At 42.2% G+C, this 21284-nt stretch overlaps 1 protein-coding gene across 1 annotated transcript in view; it reads right to left on the bottom strand.

Annotated features, from left to right (window-relative positions):
* The window catches only part of LOC108801781 (lipopolysaccharide-induced tumor necrosis factor-alpha factor homolog), a 41366-nt gene extending 20471 nt beyond the window's left edge, over positions 1–20895 (bottom strand). Inside the window, exons 1-2 of the mRNA XM_018573693.1 lie at positions 20890–20895; positions 19998–20003 (exon numbers count right to left, since the gene is read on the bottom strand). Of these exons, the coding sequence (XP_018429195.1) occupies positions 19998–20000 (3 nt within the window). The 5' untranslated portion in view covers positions 20001–20003; positions 20890–20895. The remainder of the gene's footprint in view (positions 1–19997; positions 20004–20889) is intronic.
* Positions 20896–21284: the final 389 nt, after the last annotated feature.

Raw genomic sequence — 21284 nt, 5'->3', positions numbered from 1 at the left:
TGGTTTATGGATTAAGGGCTTAAATTAGGTAGCTGCAACTCTAGTAGGAAGCTCACTTGGGATATAGCACATTAGGTAATTAAAAGGAACACCACTGCACTATATTAATTCAATATAAACATTCAATATATTCATTAACATTCACTTTCCAAAGTGGACAACTTTTTTGTTAAAGTAGAACTATGGGGTCAGTTTTGTCACAGGTCGGCTAGAACTATGAGGTGAGTGGAAATCGCTCATCTCATAGTTCTCCTTTAAGTGAATTGTCTTTCACTGCATTTCAAAATGGCGGGTATTGAATTGTATGTATTGGCCAATTGTAAGTATAGCCATGCACACTAAAAGACCTTTTATCATTTACAAAGATTTAAGTTATCATTAACATTGATATGTGAATATAAAAAGGTTTTAGGGCTATAATATATATGTTCATAGTATATATTGTTTAGCTTTGTTAGCCGTTTGCCTTTTACATACTGTGGAATGTGTGTTTTAATCAATGAGGTGAACCTTATTCACTTTGCAGCACTCAAAAACCTCTCAGAAAAAAATATCTGTTTGGGATAGGGATTCTCCATTAAGACGAAATACATTTTTCCCAACTATTTTCAGAGTATTTCAACTATTGCAGAGTGCTAGCTCTTTGGGCAATATACCCCTTTGCTGTCTTTTTTTTGTTATTATTAGATTTTGTTTGTCTTTCATTTTATTATTAATTTGAGATCAGCAGTCACTTTTAGCAACCTCCATAGCAAACAAAAACGTTTTGATATTGTATATTGATAGGGAAAATTTTTAGGTTAACCTGCATTTTTTTCTGCTGCATATCATCCCTTTGAAAAAGCGAGCTTTTGTTTCACGGTGGTGTTTTAGGGTTTTCATTTATCTTCAATTTTTTTACATTTTGTTTATGTTGATAGGGTCTTTTAAATTTGGGGTGCTTAAAGAAGAGGATTCACTTGTCACTGACTATCTGTTTGCTAATCTGCCTTTTGCTTGCAGCACACTGCTGCATCATTTGAAAGGAAAAAAAAATAGGGGCAAGAACAGTGTGCAAATAAACCTTAAATTATATCACTGAATTTAAATGAACCCCTCTATTGCCATAGATAAATACAAGTTACACCAGTTAGGCCTATTATCGCTGATTAAATGTATCCTGCTGCTGGCCAATTTTACACTGCTGTATCTTCTGCAGTATCCTAATTCTTGTATTAAAACCCCAGTCTGGCTTCTTTTGTGATTAGCCTCCTGCTAGCCAATCATACAAATCTATGTAAGTGCAGTGATGTATCTGTAATGTGTGCCGTGCACAGAGGCCCCAAGGCTCACTGTGCACTCACTGCACACATTGAGAATCAGGATTGCCAACAGTTCATTAGGAAACAGACAGAGCCAACTGCAGTCAACATCACTTTCCAGCACTGCGTGCCCCAAGCTGGCATGCAAGGGCATACATCCCTAAAAAAATAAACTTTCAGCAGAGTATATATGCGATGAAGACATTGATGCCACGCATCCAGTTACACCAAGGATGATGAAGAATGCAAATATTATTGGTGAAGTACTTTTTAATCTACCACTTCCCCATCCTCTTTGGTGCTCTCTGCACACAGCAAGCAACAATAGCGTTAGTTGTAGACTTGCTTTAGGTAAACCTCTTTTTCACATGTTCCCTAAAGGTGTATTGCAAAAGAAATAGCTATGCAGGAGAAACTAAAGAAAAAATATATTTAATTCAGTTGCCATTTTCAGAAGGTTTTGATACAAACAAACAGATGGAATAAGCAAATACAAAGAGACCTATAATCCTTTTCAAACAATAGAGTCCTATTACAGAATTACAGTTGCCAAGATCACAACACTACAAGAACAATAGTTTCACACTTCATCACCCCTGTTCTAGCAAATTAGGGAACAGAACATCTACTTAGATCATACACTTAGAGGCATACAGAAATACTTATATTCACATTTTAGTGCCACTTTGTTAAGTAAAAACAAATTTGCATAAGTACAAGTACAGTTTAATACAATATGTACAGTAGTGTCCAAAGTTATTAATAAAACTGTATTATAAAAATATACCAGACCAACTAATAATCATAAGGAAATAAACATATTAATATATTACATGGAAGCACTCCCTAGCAACATCAGTCTAAATGCTACAACAGGCAACCAGAATAGCCTTTTAACAGAGGTATGGACCTGTCAGGAGGTGTAAACCTGGCTATGCCATTTCATGAGCACAATTTACCTGAATGAACATATAGGACAAGTATGCTCAGGGGCGTATCTGCCGCGAGGCAAATAATGCGTTTGCCTCAGGCGGCAGATTCCAGGGGGGTGGCAAAAATGCCAGGGTCTCAATGTACCGGCCCGCGAGCCGGTACTTTGTGACCCACTGTCAGCTCAGAAGTCAGGTACGCGCACCTGACTTGCTGGAGCAGCTACACGGTCTGCATCTCTGTCGGATGCAGACCGTGTAGCTGAATCAGCGCTGGCATTCGGATCCTTTCGGCCAGCGCTCTGTGAACGCTGGCTTGGAGTGGAGTGGGAGGCATGTAATTCCCATTAGGCCAGGGCTCAAAATTTCAGGCCCTGAGCTACTAGCCAGGTGTTAAAAGTTACTCGCCACCAGTTGCCCTGCTTGACCCCACTCCATCCTATCCTTCTTGTGCACAAATGTACTGAGTGTACCTGGGAACAAACTAATCATTCTCTTGCTGGACCAATACCGGGCATAGCACAAACACACACACACGACACAACATGCAGGGCATTACACAGCATACACACAGCACAACACGCAGGGCATACACACAACACGCAGGGCATACACACAACACGCAGGGCATACACACATCACAACACACAGGGCATACGCACATCACAACACACAGGGCATACGCACATCACAACACGCAGGGCATATGCACATCACAACACACAGGGCATACACTCAGCATAACACACAGGGCATACACGCAGCATTACACACAGGGCATTACACAAAGGGCATTAGACAAACACATTTGCTCATATTAATCAATACGTGTGTATTGATCCTGTGGCACCTTTATAGATCCTGTGGCACAGTAGGGGTTAATCACTGTTCTAACGACTGCAGAGTTTACTTACAGTTACAGCAGAAAGCTCGGGTTTCAAAACCACGGCCGGGTTGCCCAGGGAACACTGATGCTCGCACTCTGGGAAAGAAACCTTGCACTGAGCATGTGCAAGCAGCCAGGATGCTTCCCCTAGTCAGCTCCTGCGCTCTGAGGAGGAGCTGCAGATCCGATCTATGGCTAGACGTGCAGCTGCGTCCGTGACAGTGCCAGACTCAATAGCTTCATTTGCACTCGCAATTTGCGAGGGGGCGAGTTGAAATTTTGAGCCCTGCATTAGGCTACATTCACACCTATATTTTAGGTGCAATTACGGATTAACTGGGACTTGCGATTTCCTGCAGCAGAAATCCCTAAATTGGCGTTTACAAGTGGCAGCTGTCACCTAAGTTAATGATCAGGTGACAACACTTGCATGTAAAGATACGTGATATGCTTACATTCGGTTAGGAATCAGTCACTCTGGATTGTGCATCCAGGAAGAATGTTTTCTAACCGCATGTAATCATATCACATATCATTACATGCATTGTGCAGGCGTTTACATGGAGCTGCTGTCACCTGATCATTAACTAGAATAGGTGCCACTTTTAAACGCCAGATTAGGGATTTCTGCTGCAGTAAGCTTCTGATGCAGGAATCCCTAATCGCAACTAAACCTACAGATATGAATGGGGCCTTATTGTGACTGTATATTAGTGTCTGTAGTACTTAAACTGGATATAGTTACATTTTATTTTAAAGTATGAAATGTGGCAAGTGGCTCCCATGAGAGAAAAAAAGTGGCCCCCAAGACGGAAGAGGTGGGAGCAAAGACGGAGGCGGGGCAGAGACACCGATGGAGGAGGCGGGAGGCGTCGCCGGAGCTCCAGTCGGGCGGCGAAGATAACAAGTAGGCCGTGTCAGGTGCCGAGGATGAGGAGGCCGTCCAGTCAGGCGCCGAGGACAAGGAGGTCGTGTTCCAAAGAGGTCAGGCCATGCAAGGTAAAAGGACTGTGCTGGCAGAGCCCAGCATAGATTCTGCACAGCCCACCAAAGAGTCTCAGGTGTGCTATGCAATACCCTTTGGTTGGCTCTGCAGGATCCGTAGGTGGCTCTGTAGTATGCAAAGCCCACCACAGATCCTGCCCGACCCCCCTGAGATCCTCCAGACTGCAGGGTCTCAAGGGGTCTCTGCAGGATCGGTGGGGGGCTTTGTCGGGTCTCAGGGGGCCTAACAGGATCCATAGGGGGCGCTGCAGCCTGCAAAGCCTTTGCTTTGCTGGGTCTCAAGGGGGCTTTGCAGGATCTGTGGTGAGCTCTGCGAGGTCTATCCTGCACAGCCCCCTGAGGGTGCAGGGTCTCAGGGGGGCTGTGCAGGATCTGTGAAGGGTTCAGCCGGGTCTCAGGGGGGCTTTGCAGGATCTGTGGCAGGCTCTGCGGTGTAGGAAAAGCCAGAGGGGAATTCAGGAGAGGGAACAGTCACAATCAGAGTACCAGGACCGAGGAAGGACATTGAAACAATAGCAGGACACAACAAAAGAGTGAACAGGAGGACACAGTCAGGTGACCTCATTAGCAGCCTAGCACCATAGTTACATTTTGTCGCGCAACATGTTTAGAAATCGCCCCGCCTTTGCCGAACCCGAAGTTCCATTGGCCCAATTTATGTCTGGGTAATTGAAGTCACCCATCACGACTACATTGCCCTCTCTCCCAGCTATTCCTATCTGTGAGTGAACACCTGACTGTGTCACAAATGGAGGAGCGGGCTGGGGATGACCATTAAATGCCTGGCTGGGCAGACCTAACACAGGAAGACATGGTTGTCAAGGCAAATAACATTTCACCCCAAAAAATGGGCTGAAAATCTTGGCTTATACTCGAGTATATACGGTACTTTAGTGAATCAAACATTATATGGCCTCTGTACCTGCCTCTATAGCTGTGAAATGCTGTATGAGAACCTATATTTTCTAATGTTATTTTTAATTTCAAATTTGGAGTTGTATTACAATCAATAGCTGGCTGTTTTTCATAGCCATTTTTGGCACTTGAGGGCTACTGAAAAAGCAATTGTCACCAAGATGGCATAGAAAGCCCCAGACAGCCCACACCTCCAAGTGTTCCTGTGTTGTTTTTGGGTGCAGTTTGTTGTTGTTTGCAGTGTTTTAGACAATAGGTGTTTTTTTGGTGTTTGTTTTTATTTGTTGTTCCAGTTAAATATACCAAAAAATGTGTGTGGTCAATTGAGGTATTTTAGGTATAGGAAAAAAAAAAAAAAATCAAAGCAGGAACCTGAAAAATGTGAGGGTCTATAGGTCTTTCCATGGCACCTGGGTGACAATTGTTTGTCAAGCAAAAAGGGCAAAATGTGGACAGAAATAATGGCCTCCCATTCACTTTAATGCAACTTATTATTGGTATTTTTTTAATTTGCCGATTTGAGATTTAATTGATTTTTTAGCAAACGTACTGATCACTAGTCCATATCCCCATAGCAAGAACAGAAGATATTGAGGATACCCATGTGAAAACCAGGCATTTGCCCATCAACATAATGGCACTTCTCTCAAAATATCACAGTGGTGCTCATGGGTATTGTAGTATTCTACACTGGTGAGGTAGGGCAGGAGAGGTTAATGCTTAACTTAGGTCAAGTGTGTTGTTACACAATGCCCAGGAAACATATACAAGTTCTATTTGAACACCATACACAATCAGCTCGAAGGGAAGGCAGAAAGGCTTACAAAAATGCACAAATAGCTATTTTAATTATGATTTATATTACATTTTATTCTTTACCCCAACCTGTCCATCTGTCTCCCACGTTGACTGCCTTTAGGCGTTCCATAAAGATCTCTTCAGGGAAGCCTATCCCACCTCAACCTAACCGATCAACTATCACGTTCTCAAACAATTCATCCCCACACAGCTACCTCCTCATGTATCACTTCCCCCTCCCTTTTAGATTGTAAGCCCTCACCGGCAGAGCCCTCCTTACCATCTTGTCTTGAATTGTATTGTGGTTGTAATGTCTTCCTCTTATTGTAAAGCGTTGCTGTGCAGACTGTTATAAATCCTGTATATTATAATTTTAATTTTACAATTGACTTGATGGACTAATGTCTTTATTCAACCTCAAATACTATGTAACTGTAACTATGTAACAATTGGTTTACAAAAGAGTAAACAACTCCACACAATAATACACAAGTTCTTATAACTTTATTGTAGGTTACACTTGACTATGGGGTTAATTTACTAGCAGTGATTAGGGAGCTAATGGCAGTGATTAGAGGAACAAGACTTATTACAGTGCCCCAAGCGAAAGCCTCACAGACCTACACAAACTTCAGCCAACAGGATCACTTTAAAAAATAGTCTTGTGCCATGTTCTTCCAGCTCTCAGTTCTTTTAAGTGTGACATTGACCAGGAATTATACAGGCATCATGGAGCTAGATAGCTCTCTGCCCTGGCCTGCCTTTAGTAGAATAGAGCAAGACATTTCCAGAGTGGCTTTTAGTCCTTAACCTGGGGCCCTGTTGCTGGGGTCTAGTGATTTCTTTAAATGAGATTATGAACCTTCCGCTATCCAAAACAGAGTTTTGACTGGAGTTGGACTTTTGGTTTGCATATGATTGAATGATTAAAGTGAATATAGCTTCACCTTGCTTACTAAACTTAGTGAGAGTTCAACATATTTGAAAAACCGAGGACTCAAAAAGAAACATGGTACATAGACATCTCAGGCATATTTACACATCTCTCCAGGTCTAATTGACCTTTATTTCTGACACTGCCTGTAAACATGTTTTACAGCACAGAATGTGGATTTTAAAAGCAAGCTATTGAGTTAGGAATTACCATGAGATCACCTTATAGTTAAGATTTAACCTGATGCTGACAAGTCACAATAGTCATTTACACACAAAACTGCCATTTTAAAATGGTTTGTACTCTTGAGTCATAAATACAGAATTAATTAACCATCTACCAAGGGAGTGACATGCGTGCAAAGTGTGAGAAGCAAATCATAAAAAGGAAACAAATGGGTAAAAATGTAAATCCCAACTCTGGACAAAATATGGATATGAGTGACAGCTTTGAGTATGCTGGTGCTGCTGATATCAGATACAAGATGATGGTGCCCAGCAGCAGTCTCAGGGCTTTTGGATGTCTACACAAAGGAGGCTATTACAGGTAAATAACACACATATGTTAAATGCACATATACATTTTATTAGAAGCTTTATGTAAAAATGATTGATCTGGCAACAGGGTCTCTTTAAGGTGTAGGAAGACTGCAAAGTCCTGATCTGCAGATTTTGGCCTATTTTGGGCCATCCATTTAATGATTAGTTGTTTTAACTCCCCAATGTACTTTGCATTCATTCCTCACTACACTGGACTGCATATGCCAAGTTGTGGTGTGGGGACTTTTGGATGTAAAAGGTTCCAGCTCAGTGTGTTGCTGGATTTAGAAAAACATAGGGATACGAGGTTTGTTAAAAAAAAAAAAACTGTGTGTACTCCATTCATGAAGGAGCCAAAGGATCCAGCTGTAGCTCCTGCTGATCCTTCGGCTCTCCTCGGCCGACGGAGCCCTTCGGATCAGCTGAGCCGAAGGCATATGCTTCGACTTGACTGAGCCAAAGTGACAGCCGAAGTGGGGCGAATGGCCTGCCGAAGGCCAGCCTTTCGCCCCCGCAAATGACAGTTGAGCGGAGCCAGCCATGATCTCTAAGAATAAATATGTGAAATCTACAGTTATCATAACATATGTTAAAAGAGAACTATGGAATAATCGTTTTTCCCCATAGTTCTCTTAAGGGTCACGGGAGGACATATACTAGCATCCTCCCGTGACCCAAAGCTCAGTATATCGCAAGCTACAGCTTGCGGTATACTGAGACCGCCGCAGCCGGGACGTATCCCGACAATGCTGTTGAGATCCACCCAGCTGCATGAATGACAGAGCCAGCTGTACCCGCCCGTTCCTCCAGTCAGCGCTGGAGGATAGGAGCATTGAGGCGGGAATCCCTGCAGGGAGCCGTGACTGACAGCCACTGCTCTCTGCAGGGAGATGATCGAGAAGTGAGCGAGCGATGGTATGTGTTCGCTCACTTCCCGATCTATTGAGCCGACGTGTGACAGTTTCATTGCCATACGTCAGCTCGAACTATGAGGATGAGTGATTTTCACACACCTCATAGTTATAGTTTTGATCAAAAGGAATTTGTATTAACTCATATTAGATTTGGAAAAAAAATAAAGACAATTGGGTTAATTCATTAACATTGATGTTATTTTAACTGCAATAATTTTTTTACCTGAGGATAAGTTACTCATAATTTTTATATCAAGATAATCAGATAAACATCAATATTTCATGCTCTGTTTGTCTTCCCTATTTTACCACTTTCCAAAAGCTCCTTTTAATAGCACCATCTATGAAATCTTTGTCATGCATACAATACCAAATTAAGCATTGCCCTATGTTTATGGAGTTGTGATATCATTTAGCACACTCACTCAATAGTAACAACGTTTTCTACTCATAAACCACTAACAACTCAGGGTTTGTTGTATGCTGCATCCAAATGTTGCTACTGCCGTTATGCTTTCATTGTCTAGCTGATGCTACAAGTTTAATCCATGTAGCTTTCAAGTGTGCAATTGGATTTGACTTTTATTGCATGAAATGGTTCTCAAATTGGACCTTTACCCCCTTTCACTAAAAAAAATCACATCAGCATTCAGCTCTGCATTTTGATAGGGAATAATCTTACATTGATTAGTTAAAGGGTTATTAAACCCTCACGTTTAAAAACTCGCCCCATCTGGCCAAAAATGCTGAACCCAGAAGATGATCAGGTGAAGATGGGGGCAGCACAGTGCTGGAGGGCATTGTTTACAAGGTAAGTAGGCCATAATGTGCTGTTATGCACATTATGGCAAACACCTCCGGGGGCTTTTTTTTTTTTGGCCTACCCCACTTTACTTTCAATCTAAGGCAATCTTCCTTGGGCTATAAAAAAATCCTCGGCTAAAAACTAATAAGACAACTGCCATCTTTAGTTCTGCAAAAAATCCCATCATGCGCTACAGTGAGCGCTGGTCTGTGGAGGGACCAGCATTTATTGAGTTACTGCGGTTGATGGGTCCCTTGGGGTCCAAGGCAGACCCTCAACAGCGGATTGGTGGTCACAGCACTTTGATCACAGCGATCACAGAGTCGTCACTGTGTTGTGCGGCTGCAAGCTGGCTATGTATTACAAACTGTTAAAAGTATATCTAAGGAGAATACTGTATTCTCCTCAGATATGCTAAGTATCAAAGCCCCTGTAAATAAAAATAACCCCTTAGTGCCCCATAGTTAAAAAAAATAAATAATAAAGTTTTTTTTTTAAAAATTACATTTAAAAAAAGGAAAAAAGTTTAAGTAAAATAAAAAATACATTTAATAAAAAAATTATAAGAAAATATAGTGCAGAGGAGGCTAATAAAGATAGGAGACAAACATACCACATTCTAAAATTGTATTTCACTACTTGTATTTTGTGACCTATAACTCCCAAAATAAACTGAAATCCCAGACATATGATATACCCTATATATCAGGACAAATAACATAATTTATTATTAATTACTTTCTGTTAGCTACACTAGTTATGTACACATAATTATTGCCAAAGCTGTGAAAAATGCGTTAGTTTTTTCATTTTGTTTGCATTTTTTATATGAAAACATAATTTATATATGCATACATCATGTCACATCAAATTAAAGTCCATTTTGTGCTTTAAATGGTATATAATATGTGTAGGTGCAATGAACGAGGAAGATTAAAATTATGGTTCAACAAACATAGCAAAAATGGCAAAATTGTTCTGGTCCCCAGGAACGAAAACATTTTCTGAAGCTGTGTCACTAAGGGGTTAAACCTCCGCTATTTTCAGATCCAGTGCACTGTTTGCTATTAACGTGTGTGGTGTCATCATGCCAAGATCAATAGAGCTCTCTAAGGTCCTCAGAATGAAAATTGTAGATGTCTATGAGTCTGGCAAGGGAATTAAAAAGATTGCCAAAATTATCTGAAATGAGTCTAAGGAACATAATCTACAAGTGGTGTAGATTTCAAATGTCTGCTAAATTTGAAAAGAATGGGACGCCATTTGTCCAAAAGTTGAAGTTGAACCGGAAATGGATCTTTCCTCATGATAATATTTAGAAGCATATCAGCAAATCCATTAAGGAATGGCTCAAAGAAATGGATGGTTATGGACTACCCAAAGTGTTGTAGGGTGATTTGAAACAGGCAGTTCATTCAAAGAAACCCACAAACATTTTGCAACTAAAGGAATTTGCATGGAAGAGTGGTCAAAGATTTCACAGAGTTGATGCCAGAGATTGGTGGGCAGTTACAAGCAGTTAAATACCCAATTGAAATACATATATGAGAATTATTTTACCTGCCAAATGATTTTTAATTCTGTTCAGCCTCTTTTACGATCCATGTACCTTTGCTGAGCAGCCAACCAGATCCCTGTCCTCAATGCAGTAGTAGTACTTTGTAGTAGTTAGGTCAAAAATGCATGTTAAAAGAACGGCCCAGCCTGCAGACTAGACAAGTAAAGCAGCAACAGCAATCTGATGAGACAATCCCTGTGCTTTCCCCTCCCACCATCATGTTTTTCCCAGAACATATGCATTGCAGCAAAGCCTGACTAGCTCTTATTGCTCGACTTCACTCTTCCAGTTGAAGAACCAGTACAGCGCAGACATTTTTTGTATCTTAAAAGGAGAGGTATTGGGAAAGTAAAAAGTGCTCTTCCCAATACTTTGTGCTGGCTTGTGACACTGCAGCTGTCACACGCCGGCTCTATAGATTGAGAGATGAGCAAATCGCAAACCACTGATCGCTCAGCTCACGGTCTTCTCCCTGCAGACAGTGGTTACTGTCAGTTATCACTGCCAGGGATTCCCCCCTCCCTCTCTATTTTTCCTGCGCTCACTGGAGGGGCAGATGGGGGAGGGGACAGGCACAGCTGGCTTGGGGGAGGGGACGGGCACAACTGGCTTTAGCTCCAGAGAGGAAGAGCCAGCTGTCAATCAGGTGGTGGGGTGACAATATTGTCAGGATCTTTCCTGGCTGCAGCGCAGCTCTGCGCTGTCAGAATATAGCGGGCAGTAGCCCACTATATGCTAAGTTTAGGTCACAGGAGTATATTAGTTAATGTACTCCTGTGACCCAGAAGAGAACTAAAGCCAAAAAAAAAAGTTTGACTTTAGTTCCTTTTTAATTGTGTGACTAGAATGTGACTGAACTCTTTGTACCATATTACTTCATACTTTCTATCACATTACTTGTAATGTGAGCTGCTAGAGAAAGGGAAGAGAGATTTTCCATAGAGTGATTGAGCACCAGTGGCGACTCTAGGAACAATATATAGGGGGGGCACATAAGATACCACATAACACACACTAAACTCCCCCCTGCATTCGAGGTCAGGAGGGGCATTGTTTTGCCATGCATTCCAGTGCAGGCGATCACATTGCGGGCAGGAGACTTCAATGCACCGCTACACCCCCTCCCACCCCAGAACTTGATTTAAAGGGGAATCAGCGGGGGGGGCACACGGGGGGGCAAGGCATAAGCTAGGGGGGGCAATTGCCCCCCCCGTAGAGACGCCTATGTTGAGCACACAATGCTGCAACTTGATAACAATAATAAATTAGTCTCCTCTGTTCCGTACTAGCAGATGAAAAGCTCAAAAATATCTCATTTAGGATGTTTATGGGCAATTTCTCCCATTTAAGTACACCATGTGAGATTATTCATGAGGGTTGTCTTCTAATAATCACCCAACAATCCTCTTCAGTAGCACTAAATAGAGAATTTTGAAGGAGATCTTTTGTTTTCAGCCTCTCAGATTTAAAAAGTACTCATATAGTTTAAGCCTTTTAGGAAATTATGAAGGCAAATTCAGGTACTGCTAGATAAAAATGTGTTTGATTTAGATAGAATAGAGGAGGATTAAAACCTCCAACAGGATTATTTCCCTTTACTTCCTGTTCTGGAGATGCAACAGGAAATTATAAGAAATCCTCACCAAAGTGAGAAGAATTCTTATCTTAAACAGTTGTCACTGGAACATTTGTCTCCATTGGAAGATTTCACCCAACCTCTTGCTCTGGTGACAACTCATCAGGCCAGCTTTAGTAAACTAGTATTGAACAGCACTTAAAAAATGTTAATGTATGCATCTACTTAAGGGCCTACTCCCCCAGAGTTTTGTAATATACCATACCTCAAGTGCATCTTCCCAGTGATCTTTACTTTGTGTGTCCTGCAATGTTTTAACATCTTTCCTGCAATTTATCATGCAACAAACATGATTATATCACAGACATGAGATATCCACATACTTGTTCCAATAATTAGTGACTGAAATTTTCTAATCCCCAACTTAGCAGGAAATCTCAATAAATTCTATGGGGGACGAATGTTGCTACAAAATTTAGGCAATTTTGGGGGCTGAGGTGCAAGGCTAATGTTGATACTAAATTCAGGCCAAAATATGTGATGTCAAAATACTGTGTCGCAGATGATCTCTGTGAATATCGTACTGTTTCATAGTACCACATACAGCTTAAAGGCATCTCCCAAGCATGTAGGACCCTTTCCCCACTGTATGGCATCTCTTAAAATTGATTTTTGCTCTGTAAACTATCTCCCAAGCAGTACCCAGCTCCACGTGACCTGCCTTTGACAATATTTGCCTATAAGCCACAAAAATGTACCCCTTCCCCATTGACTCCAGAGGGATTCGGTGTTAAGTTCGAATTTAGTGAAGTTCAAACAGCATTGAACAAACCCTCCCCTATAAATCAAACGCCATCCCTACTTTTTTCTGATGATGTGGTTGGTCATGTGATGAGCTGGATCATATAACTTTTCAGTCTTTTCCCCGGAATGTGATGTCATCATGTTGACTCACTCTTTGCATCATCACACTGTGTGTAGGGTGCCATGTTCAGGGTGCTTGGCCATGATGCCCTGCAATCACAGTCTTTCCTCAATCTTGAGTGTTGAGTTTAATTTTTTTATTCACACCTTCAGGGGAATATTTTCTTTTAATTACTCCTCAGTTGCTAACATTCACTTTGCAAAGTGAATATACACTTTCAAAAATTATAATTTAATTTTCTAGATGAACTACCTATATTCCTTTAGTTAATCAACCCCAAATTTTTGCAACAGCTAAAGAGGTAAGTAGTAACCCATATAAAATAGTTTCTAGATGTAAGCAGATCATACTTCATTTCATAACTTCCTCATAGCTTGAACATAATTTAAATATGTATAATAGATTTACACAGTATGTTGATAAGGTATTCTTTGACTCAAGGACACTTCACAATTAAATATTAATTTGATTGTTTAGCAATGACAACATCTCTGACTAGAGCTCCAGAAGTATTTGCTACATTTCTCAGTATGTCATATTCACTAAAATTGGTTACATTTACTAAATTGGGTTATTAATAACAAAACTGAATATCACTAAATTTTAGTAAAAACTTGTACAATTTAATTAAAGTAGTATTAAACTCTCAAACCTTTTTTTTAATGATGAATCCAGATTAAACAAATGCACATTGCCCAGCAAAGTATTTCTCTACATTTGCCCCAAGCACATAGGTGGCCCATGATCGGTATCGGTTCTGAAATAAACCATATCAGTCGATCCCTACTCTGAATGTCCAATTCTACTCCATATTTATTCAGCCAAGCTAGAACCTGATCCTTTGGGAGGCTCAAATCTATTCTTTAGTCATTAAAGTGTATTTAAAGTCTTGTTTCCATTATGGTCTGCTAAACATATCGTTAAGAGTTCTTTGTTATATCAGTTCAACAAGAGCAAAACATACCTACTGATTTTGTTGTTAGGAATCTTGTGAGCTGATATCTTCCTGGGCTCTCTGTCTGAGGGGGGGAGTGGATTATGGAGATGAAGAGGGGGAGGTAGATGAGGGGAAGATGAGGCTATTCACTTCAGGCTTGTACGGCTGGTTTCAGCCGTATATCGGCTGAAAATCAGCCGTACATCGAGTGGCTTCGGGTCGGCCGAACATGCTCAGGCCAACCTGAAGTGCAGAAGAAGGTCGACTCAGCCGATCCAACATCTGGATTGGCTGAGCCGAACCTCCGGCAGGCTACTCGCTGCTGTTCGGCCTATTCTCATAGATGCCGAACAGCAGTGAGTGAATAGCCGAATGCTATTTGGCTCGGCTATTCTGCTCGGTACCTCTGTGGTCCCGAGCAGAATAGAAAAACAGTTAAAAAAAATAGAAAAACGATTGAAATGATGAAAGATAGAGGAAGCAATAGCTTCTTTTGCTATCTGCAAGTTTGTTTTTTAGTATTCCGACAGCTGCTGCCGTCAGAATAAAAAATAATATTGGCTATATCAATTTGCTATATCCAATAGCAAGCTGGCTATTGCACCCGCCCTCTGCTGCTGTCAATCACTAGAAGGTGACCTGATGAAGAACTTCAGGTCCCCTCTGCTGATTCATAGTTCATAGTATTTGAGGTTGAATAAAGACATTAGTCCATCAAGTCCAACCTATTAGGATCTCATTCTAGGAGTACCTGTACCCCTGTATATTACGGTCCCTTAAGAAATCGTCCAAAAGTTTCTTGAACAATTCCACATTCTTTGCTGAAATCACCGCCTGTGGCAGTGAGTTCCAGACCCTAACTGATCTTACTGTGAAGAACCCCCTTCGCCCCTTGTGCTGGAATTTTTTTTCCACCAATTTTAGGTGGTGGCCTCTAGTTTTTGTAATGGAGTTAATTTGAACAGCAGCAGTGGGCGGGTGCAATAGCTAGTTTGGCAATTGCAAAATAAATAGCCAATAGGAATGTAGCTATGCATTCTTATGCTGTTTATTTTTTTCTGACTGACGGCGCCGGCGGCTCCAATGTCAGAAGAAAAACAAACAAACAACAGAGCAGGTTAAGCAGAGTAAACCTTTCCGGGAGAAAGTGTTTCTCTCCCCCGGGCGGCTGGGAGAATGCAAGGCAGCATATAAAAAATACTCCGGCTGCAACAGCCTCATACCCATTAGTTATAAACGTGTTCTTTTTCTTGTATTATTTTGTTGTATTAATTGTTGCAATTTTTGTCATTACAAGTAATGTAATAAATTAAAAAAGGGAATAGAAAAAAAGCATCTGTTGCTATTTTTTTCTTTTTAGTTATTTTATAACCTGTGCTATATTAAGTATTTATTTTAAAAACATTTATGAATGGATTTACATTTGTAAACAAATTCATTCATAGTAGCTGTGTAGTGAGTGCAGTAGTGAGTGAATTCACCTGCTCAAAATTGTATGATAATACATTATACAGGTGAAACTCGAATAATTAGAATATTCGAGTCTGTGTTGACCCTGGACTTAATGAAGCACAGTGGACCAACACCAGCAGATGACATGGCTCCCCAAATCAACACAGACTGTGGAAACTTCACACTGGACTTCAAGCATCTTGCAGTGTGTGCCTCTCCATTCTTCCTCCATACTCTGGGTCCTTGGTTTCCAAATGAGATGCAAAATTTGCTCTCATCAGAAAAGAGGATTTTGGACCACTGTGCTTCATTAAGTCCAGGGTCAACGCAGCCGTCTACCAGGAGATTTTGAAGCACTTCATGCTTCCTTCCGCAGACGAGCTCTATGGGGATGCTGACTTCATTTTCCAGCAGGACTTGGCACCTGCCCACACTGCCAAAAGCACCAAAACCTGGTTCAATGACCGTGGGATTACTGTGCTTGATTGGCCAGCAAACTCGCCTGACCTGAACCCCATAGAGAATCTATGGGGCATTGCCAAGAGAAAGATGAGAGATATGAGACCGAACAATGCAGAAGAGCTGAAGGCCGCTATTGAAGCATCCTGGTCTTCCATAACACCTCAGCAGTGCCACAGGCTGATAGCTTCCATGCCACGCCGCATTGAGGCAGTCATTGCTGCAAAAGGGGCCCAAACCAAGTACTGAGTACATATGCATGCTTATACTTTTCAGAGGTCCGATATTGTTCTATGTACAATCCTTGTTTTATTGATTGCATGTAATATTCTAATTTTCTGAGATTGTGGATTTGGGGTTTTCATGAGCTGTAAGCCATAATCATCACAATTATGACAAATCACGGCTTGAACTATCTTGCTTTGCATGTAATGAGTCTATCTCATATATTAGTTTCACCTTTTAAGTTGCATTAGTGAAATAAATGAACTTTTGCACAATATTCTAATTATTCGAGTTTCACCTGTACATGGGTCTGAAGATAAACACACCCATTTATACCCGCAATCCCTGAAGGCTGCTGCTGTGTGGTTGGGAAGGGCAGTCTGACCAGAGTAGAGGTGCCAAGATAGGAACAGATGACCGGGGATAGGACAAGGCTGGGAGAGGAGCAGCTCGACAGCAATGAGGTGGCCAGGATGGGGGAGAAGTGGCAGGGAGAGGATCAGTTTGACGAGGGAGAGGTGGCAAGGAGAGGAGCGGTTTGACGAGGGAGAAGTGTCAAGGAGAGGAGTGCTTTGATGAGGGAGAGGTGGCAAGGGGAGGAGTGCTTTGATGAGGGAGAGGTGGCCAATAGGGGAGTAGTTTGACAAGGGAGAGGTTACATAGTTGTTAAGGTTGAATTGTACTGCAGTCATTATCATCATCCTGTTTTGGAAGATCCTGTGGCCTGTGTTGTTCCCATCGCCATCCAGTCAGCTGAGACAGCGATCAAGATACCAATTGCTGGGAGGAAGATACATCAAGTGCATCTAATGGTGAGAGATCTTCTGCCATCTTTGTGTGAGTTGATCTTGCTTAATCCTGCTAGATCCCATTTACTGGCAATGCAGCTCCATCTGAAGGTGGATCACCACATCTGTTAATGTTGGTTACCCTGTGACACTTTGCGAAGATACCCCTTTCCATCCTGTGGATTACAAATATTGTTTTACCAGAGGCTGATTACTCAACCACAGAATTTAAAGTGCCCCAACGCATGCAGACTTTGGGTGTGTGTAGAATTCACACCGGCCAGTGGTTAGTTAGAACCTACCAGACTTAGATAGGCTATTATAGTCAGTTATATTACTTTTAGTTACTTATTGAAAAGTATTGCTGTATTGTGTAACTGACAGTGTCGTTCACCACTCGCTCAGTGCCTTTCAGGCAAGGCCTCTCACTGGGGTTAAAGTGAACGAACGCCAAATCGAAGGCTCGTATATTACAGCGGCCCTTGCGGGGGTAGCGCTACACTGGATTCAGGGAATACGCTACTTGAGCTAAGGGCATAACTACAGTCACAACAGCCAATGCAGCTGCTTTGGGACCCTGGGAGCCCAATCCATGTCTGAAAAAGGATTGTAACATTGTTGTCTAAGAGACTGAGAATTGCAAACTTTTTTGTGCATCGATCACCACATGAACCAGCTAAGTAGTAAGAAACTCTTCTTTGATACACAGCTCAGCAAAGCAGTGGCTAATAAAGAGGAAGCAAAGTCTCTGAGCAGAGACTGCAACTTATTCACATTATCTGGCAACAATTTTTAAGTGTTCAATTACAGATACCCCCCAGTGGTAAGAAGTATAAAAAGGACCCTCATAGTTATGCACTGTAGGCTTACCACCTCAGACCATCAAGTGTTTATCCACACCGCTAATGAAGGCTCCATAAAAATTTTGCAACAGGGCACAGTCATTTCTAGTTATACCCTGACTAGTGCTACAGCTTTGTGGATTACTGAAAACCATATGCATTACAAATTGTAAGTGTCAGCTTAGACTTCCTTCTACTCATTTGGAAATTTATGAACGTGTTTACGACATAATTTTTTGTTGCAAAGACCAAAATGTCATGCTAACTAACCGCAAAGCTTTAACTCTGTTATGAGCTTTTTTTTTAGGTGCAATATTTTCACATAATTTCTTAACTGCACAGTAACTGGTCTAGCATTTGCGACATTAAAAACCCTCTGAACTGTCGCAAATTCTAGAAGTCTCCTGTGCACTTCTTAAAGTATCATAAAGATAATACCCTCAAATCAGCTGAGCACTTCGGGGCTATTCAGCTGTCCTCCAGGAGGTTCCCTGTAAGCTTGCAATCGTTTAGCGACCGCGACAGTTTAGACCAGGCCTTCTTAAACTTTCTCCACTCGTGACCCCTTTTTGGCCGAGGAAATTTTTAAGGGACCCCAGCGTCGGACGGTGTCTCTCCCCTCTTTCCCCCCCAACGTTGGTCGGTGTCTCCTCTTTCCCCCAACGTCGGTCGGTGTCTCCCCCCTCCCTTAGCGTCAGTCGGTGTCTCTCTCCTCTTCTCATCCCTCCCCCCAGCGTCGGTCAGTGTCTCTCTCCTCTTCTCTCCCCCCCAGCGGTGATGGCGGTCCTGGTCGGGGACTCAGATCGCGACCCCCCCCTGTTCACTTGTGGGACCCCATATGGGGTCACGACCCACACTTTAGGAAGCACTGGTTTAGACACATCTCCTTAATCCTCATATAAGAATGAAACATAAACTAGAATAATAGATCTGTTGCTTTATATTCTACAAATCATACAACAGTTTCAAAGATGCTGATAATGCGACCAAATTGTTAGAGAACTATGGGGTCAATGTTTTTCCCCATAGTTCTCCTTAGGGTAACGGGAGGACACAAACTAGCGTCCTCCCGTTACCCTAAGCTCAGTATAACGCGAGCTACAGCTCGCGGTATACTGAGACGCCAGAGCGGATCCCGACCTGGACGTCGGGATCCGCCCACCTGCGTGTGTGACAGCTGGCTCTGCCTATCTAGAGGCAGAGCCAGCTGTACCCACCCCCTCCCCTGTCCGTTCTGCCAATCAACGCTGGCAGATCGGAGCGGGGAGAGGGGAATCCAGCCCCTCCCCCTGTCACGGCAGAGAGCCGTGACAGGATCGAGAGGTGAGCGAACCCGGTATGTGTTCGCTCACCTCCCAATCTACTGAGCCGACCTGTGACAGTCTCATTGTCACAGGTCGGCTAGAACTATGAGGTGAGTGGAAATCACTCATCTCATAGTTCTCCTTTAAACTTCCCCCATTGTGTTCTGTAATCCAAGAATTTTGAATTCGGTACAGTAGAGTTATCCAAAGGGCTAGACCTCAGGATACCCACCTCTTCCAATAACTCATATGTCTTTATTATAGCAAATAAAAGAATAGTAAAATGTATCCTACAAAATGCTATGTTCATTTAGCCCAAAATCAGTGCAGGTATTTCTTTCCAAATGCGTAATCAGCTATCTGGCTAGATTATCACATAATGATGACTTAGAGGTCTTTTTATGAGATTTTACAGCAGGGGTCTCAAACTCAATTTAGTCGGGGGCCACTGGGCAGATTTTTTTGTCCCGTTGGGGCCGCTACTATATACGGTACCAGTTTTAATGTATGCACATGTTACAAGCGGCAACTGTCACCGAGTCAAGTTAATGATCGGGTGACAGCTGCTGCATGTACACGCCTGCACACTGCATGTAATCATATGTGAAAGGATTACATGCAGTTAGGAAACAATAACTATCCCTGGATACACGATTGTGTATCCAGGGAGAGTGATTGTTTTTGTAACTGCATGTAATCATATCACTAACTTGAAACGCCAGATTAGGGATTCCTGCTGCAGGAAAACGCAAGTTTGTGACACAGGAATCCCTAATCGCACCTGAAATATAGGGGAACTCCCCCCATCCCAAGCCCCCAGCACACATATAATAGACTCCCCCCTCCCTCCTTTCCTTCCATGCCCCCTCACCTGCTTGCATCTGTGCAGGGAGGAGGCACATCACCATTCCCTGGTGATCTTGTGGTGATTTGTAAGGTCTAGTGCAGACCTTACTAATCATTCATCATTCGGTTGGAGCTCAGAACTGAAAGAGCTCCGGCTGGGGCTGACAGGAGCAGCTCTGCGGTCTGCATCTGACATAGATGCAGACCGTGTAGCTGCTCCCGCAAGTTGGGCACGCGGTCCGTGACCGTGTGCCCGACTTGTCAGCTGGTTGCGTGCCACATAGTACCGGCTCGTGGGCCGGTACTTTGAGATCCCTGCTCTACAGTATATATTTGTTAATCACTTGATTCTTATGTTTCTTCCTCAAAAGTGTAAACCCTCATCTGTTCATGCTGCCCACAGACTAATGCTGGCCAAAACCTGAGATGTGGGTGGCCCTGTTGGCACCACCTAGCTTGACAAAAGTCAATTTGTCAATCGACCTTTGGTAAAGGAGCCAGGTGGCAAATTGCTAGTCAAACATTGACATTTATTTAGATGCAGTCATTGTTTATTCAGCAGTTGCGAGTCCCACTGACTGCTGTGTGCAATAGCTGGTAGGGGAGGTTTTTAGCATGGATGGGGGAATCAAATGGTTTCTCTTATTCAGCTCTGTGGGCTGTGAGATGAATTTAGATGTACAGGGCTAACTTAAATGAACAGAAGATGTTAAAAAGGAAATTGTGCTAGTTAATCAACAATCCATGATAAATGTGAACTTTGTAATTTCAACCTTTTGTAGATAAGTATTATCTACAGCATACAGATTAAAACACCTTGAAGGGAATTTATCAAAACTGGAGGAGACAGAATCTGGAGCAGCTGTGCATGGCAACCAATCAGCTTCTATCTTCAGTGTGTCCAGTCAAGGTTTGTAAATGAAAGAGAGATGCTGATTGGTTGCCATGCACAGCTGCTCCAGACTTTGTCTGCTCCAGTTTTGATAAATTCCCCCCCTTGTGTGTGCGCTTTTGGTAATGGTATTTTCTGGTATCCTGGTAACAGCCATACATTGTATGAGCTTTCACATTCAATTACGCAATAGTTTAAATGCTCCTTTCTAAAGCCATTCAGATTCAGTCAACAACTTATTGTTAATACAAACTCAACCTTGAAGTTGCACAAACAGCAACAAGGAAAAAGCTTTGTTACTGTGTACTACACATACTGTACTATTCAACTCCTGTTTGTTAATCTGTGAATGTGTAAACAATTATTAAAGCCTATTTGCAGGGATAAAAATGACCTTTGCAGTGGAGCTACCCCCTAGTTATTTACCTGATTCTCTGCTTTCACACTCTTAGCC

Source organism: Nanorana parkeri, unplaced genomic scaffold (assembly GCF_000935625.1).
Source record: "Nanorana parkeri isolate BGI_ZX_2015 unplaced genomic scaffold, ASM93562v1 scaffold2492, whole genome shotgun sequence".
NCBI lineage: Eukaryota > Metazoa > Chordata > Amphibia > Anura > Dicroglossidae > Nanorana > Nanorana parkeri.
This window is presented reverse-complemented; position numbering and strand designations above follow the sequence as displayed.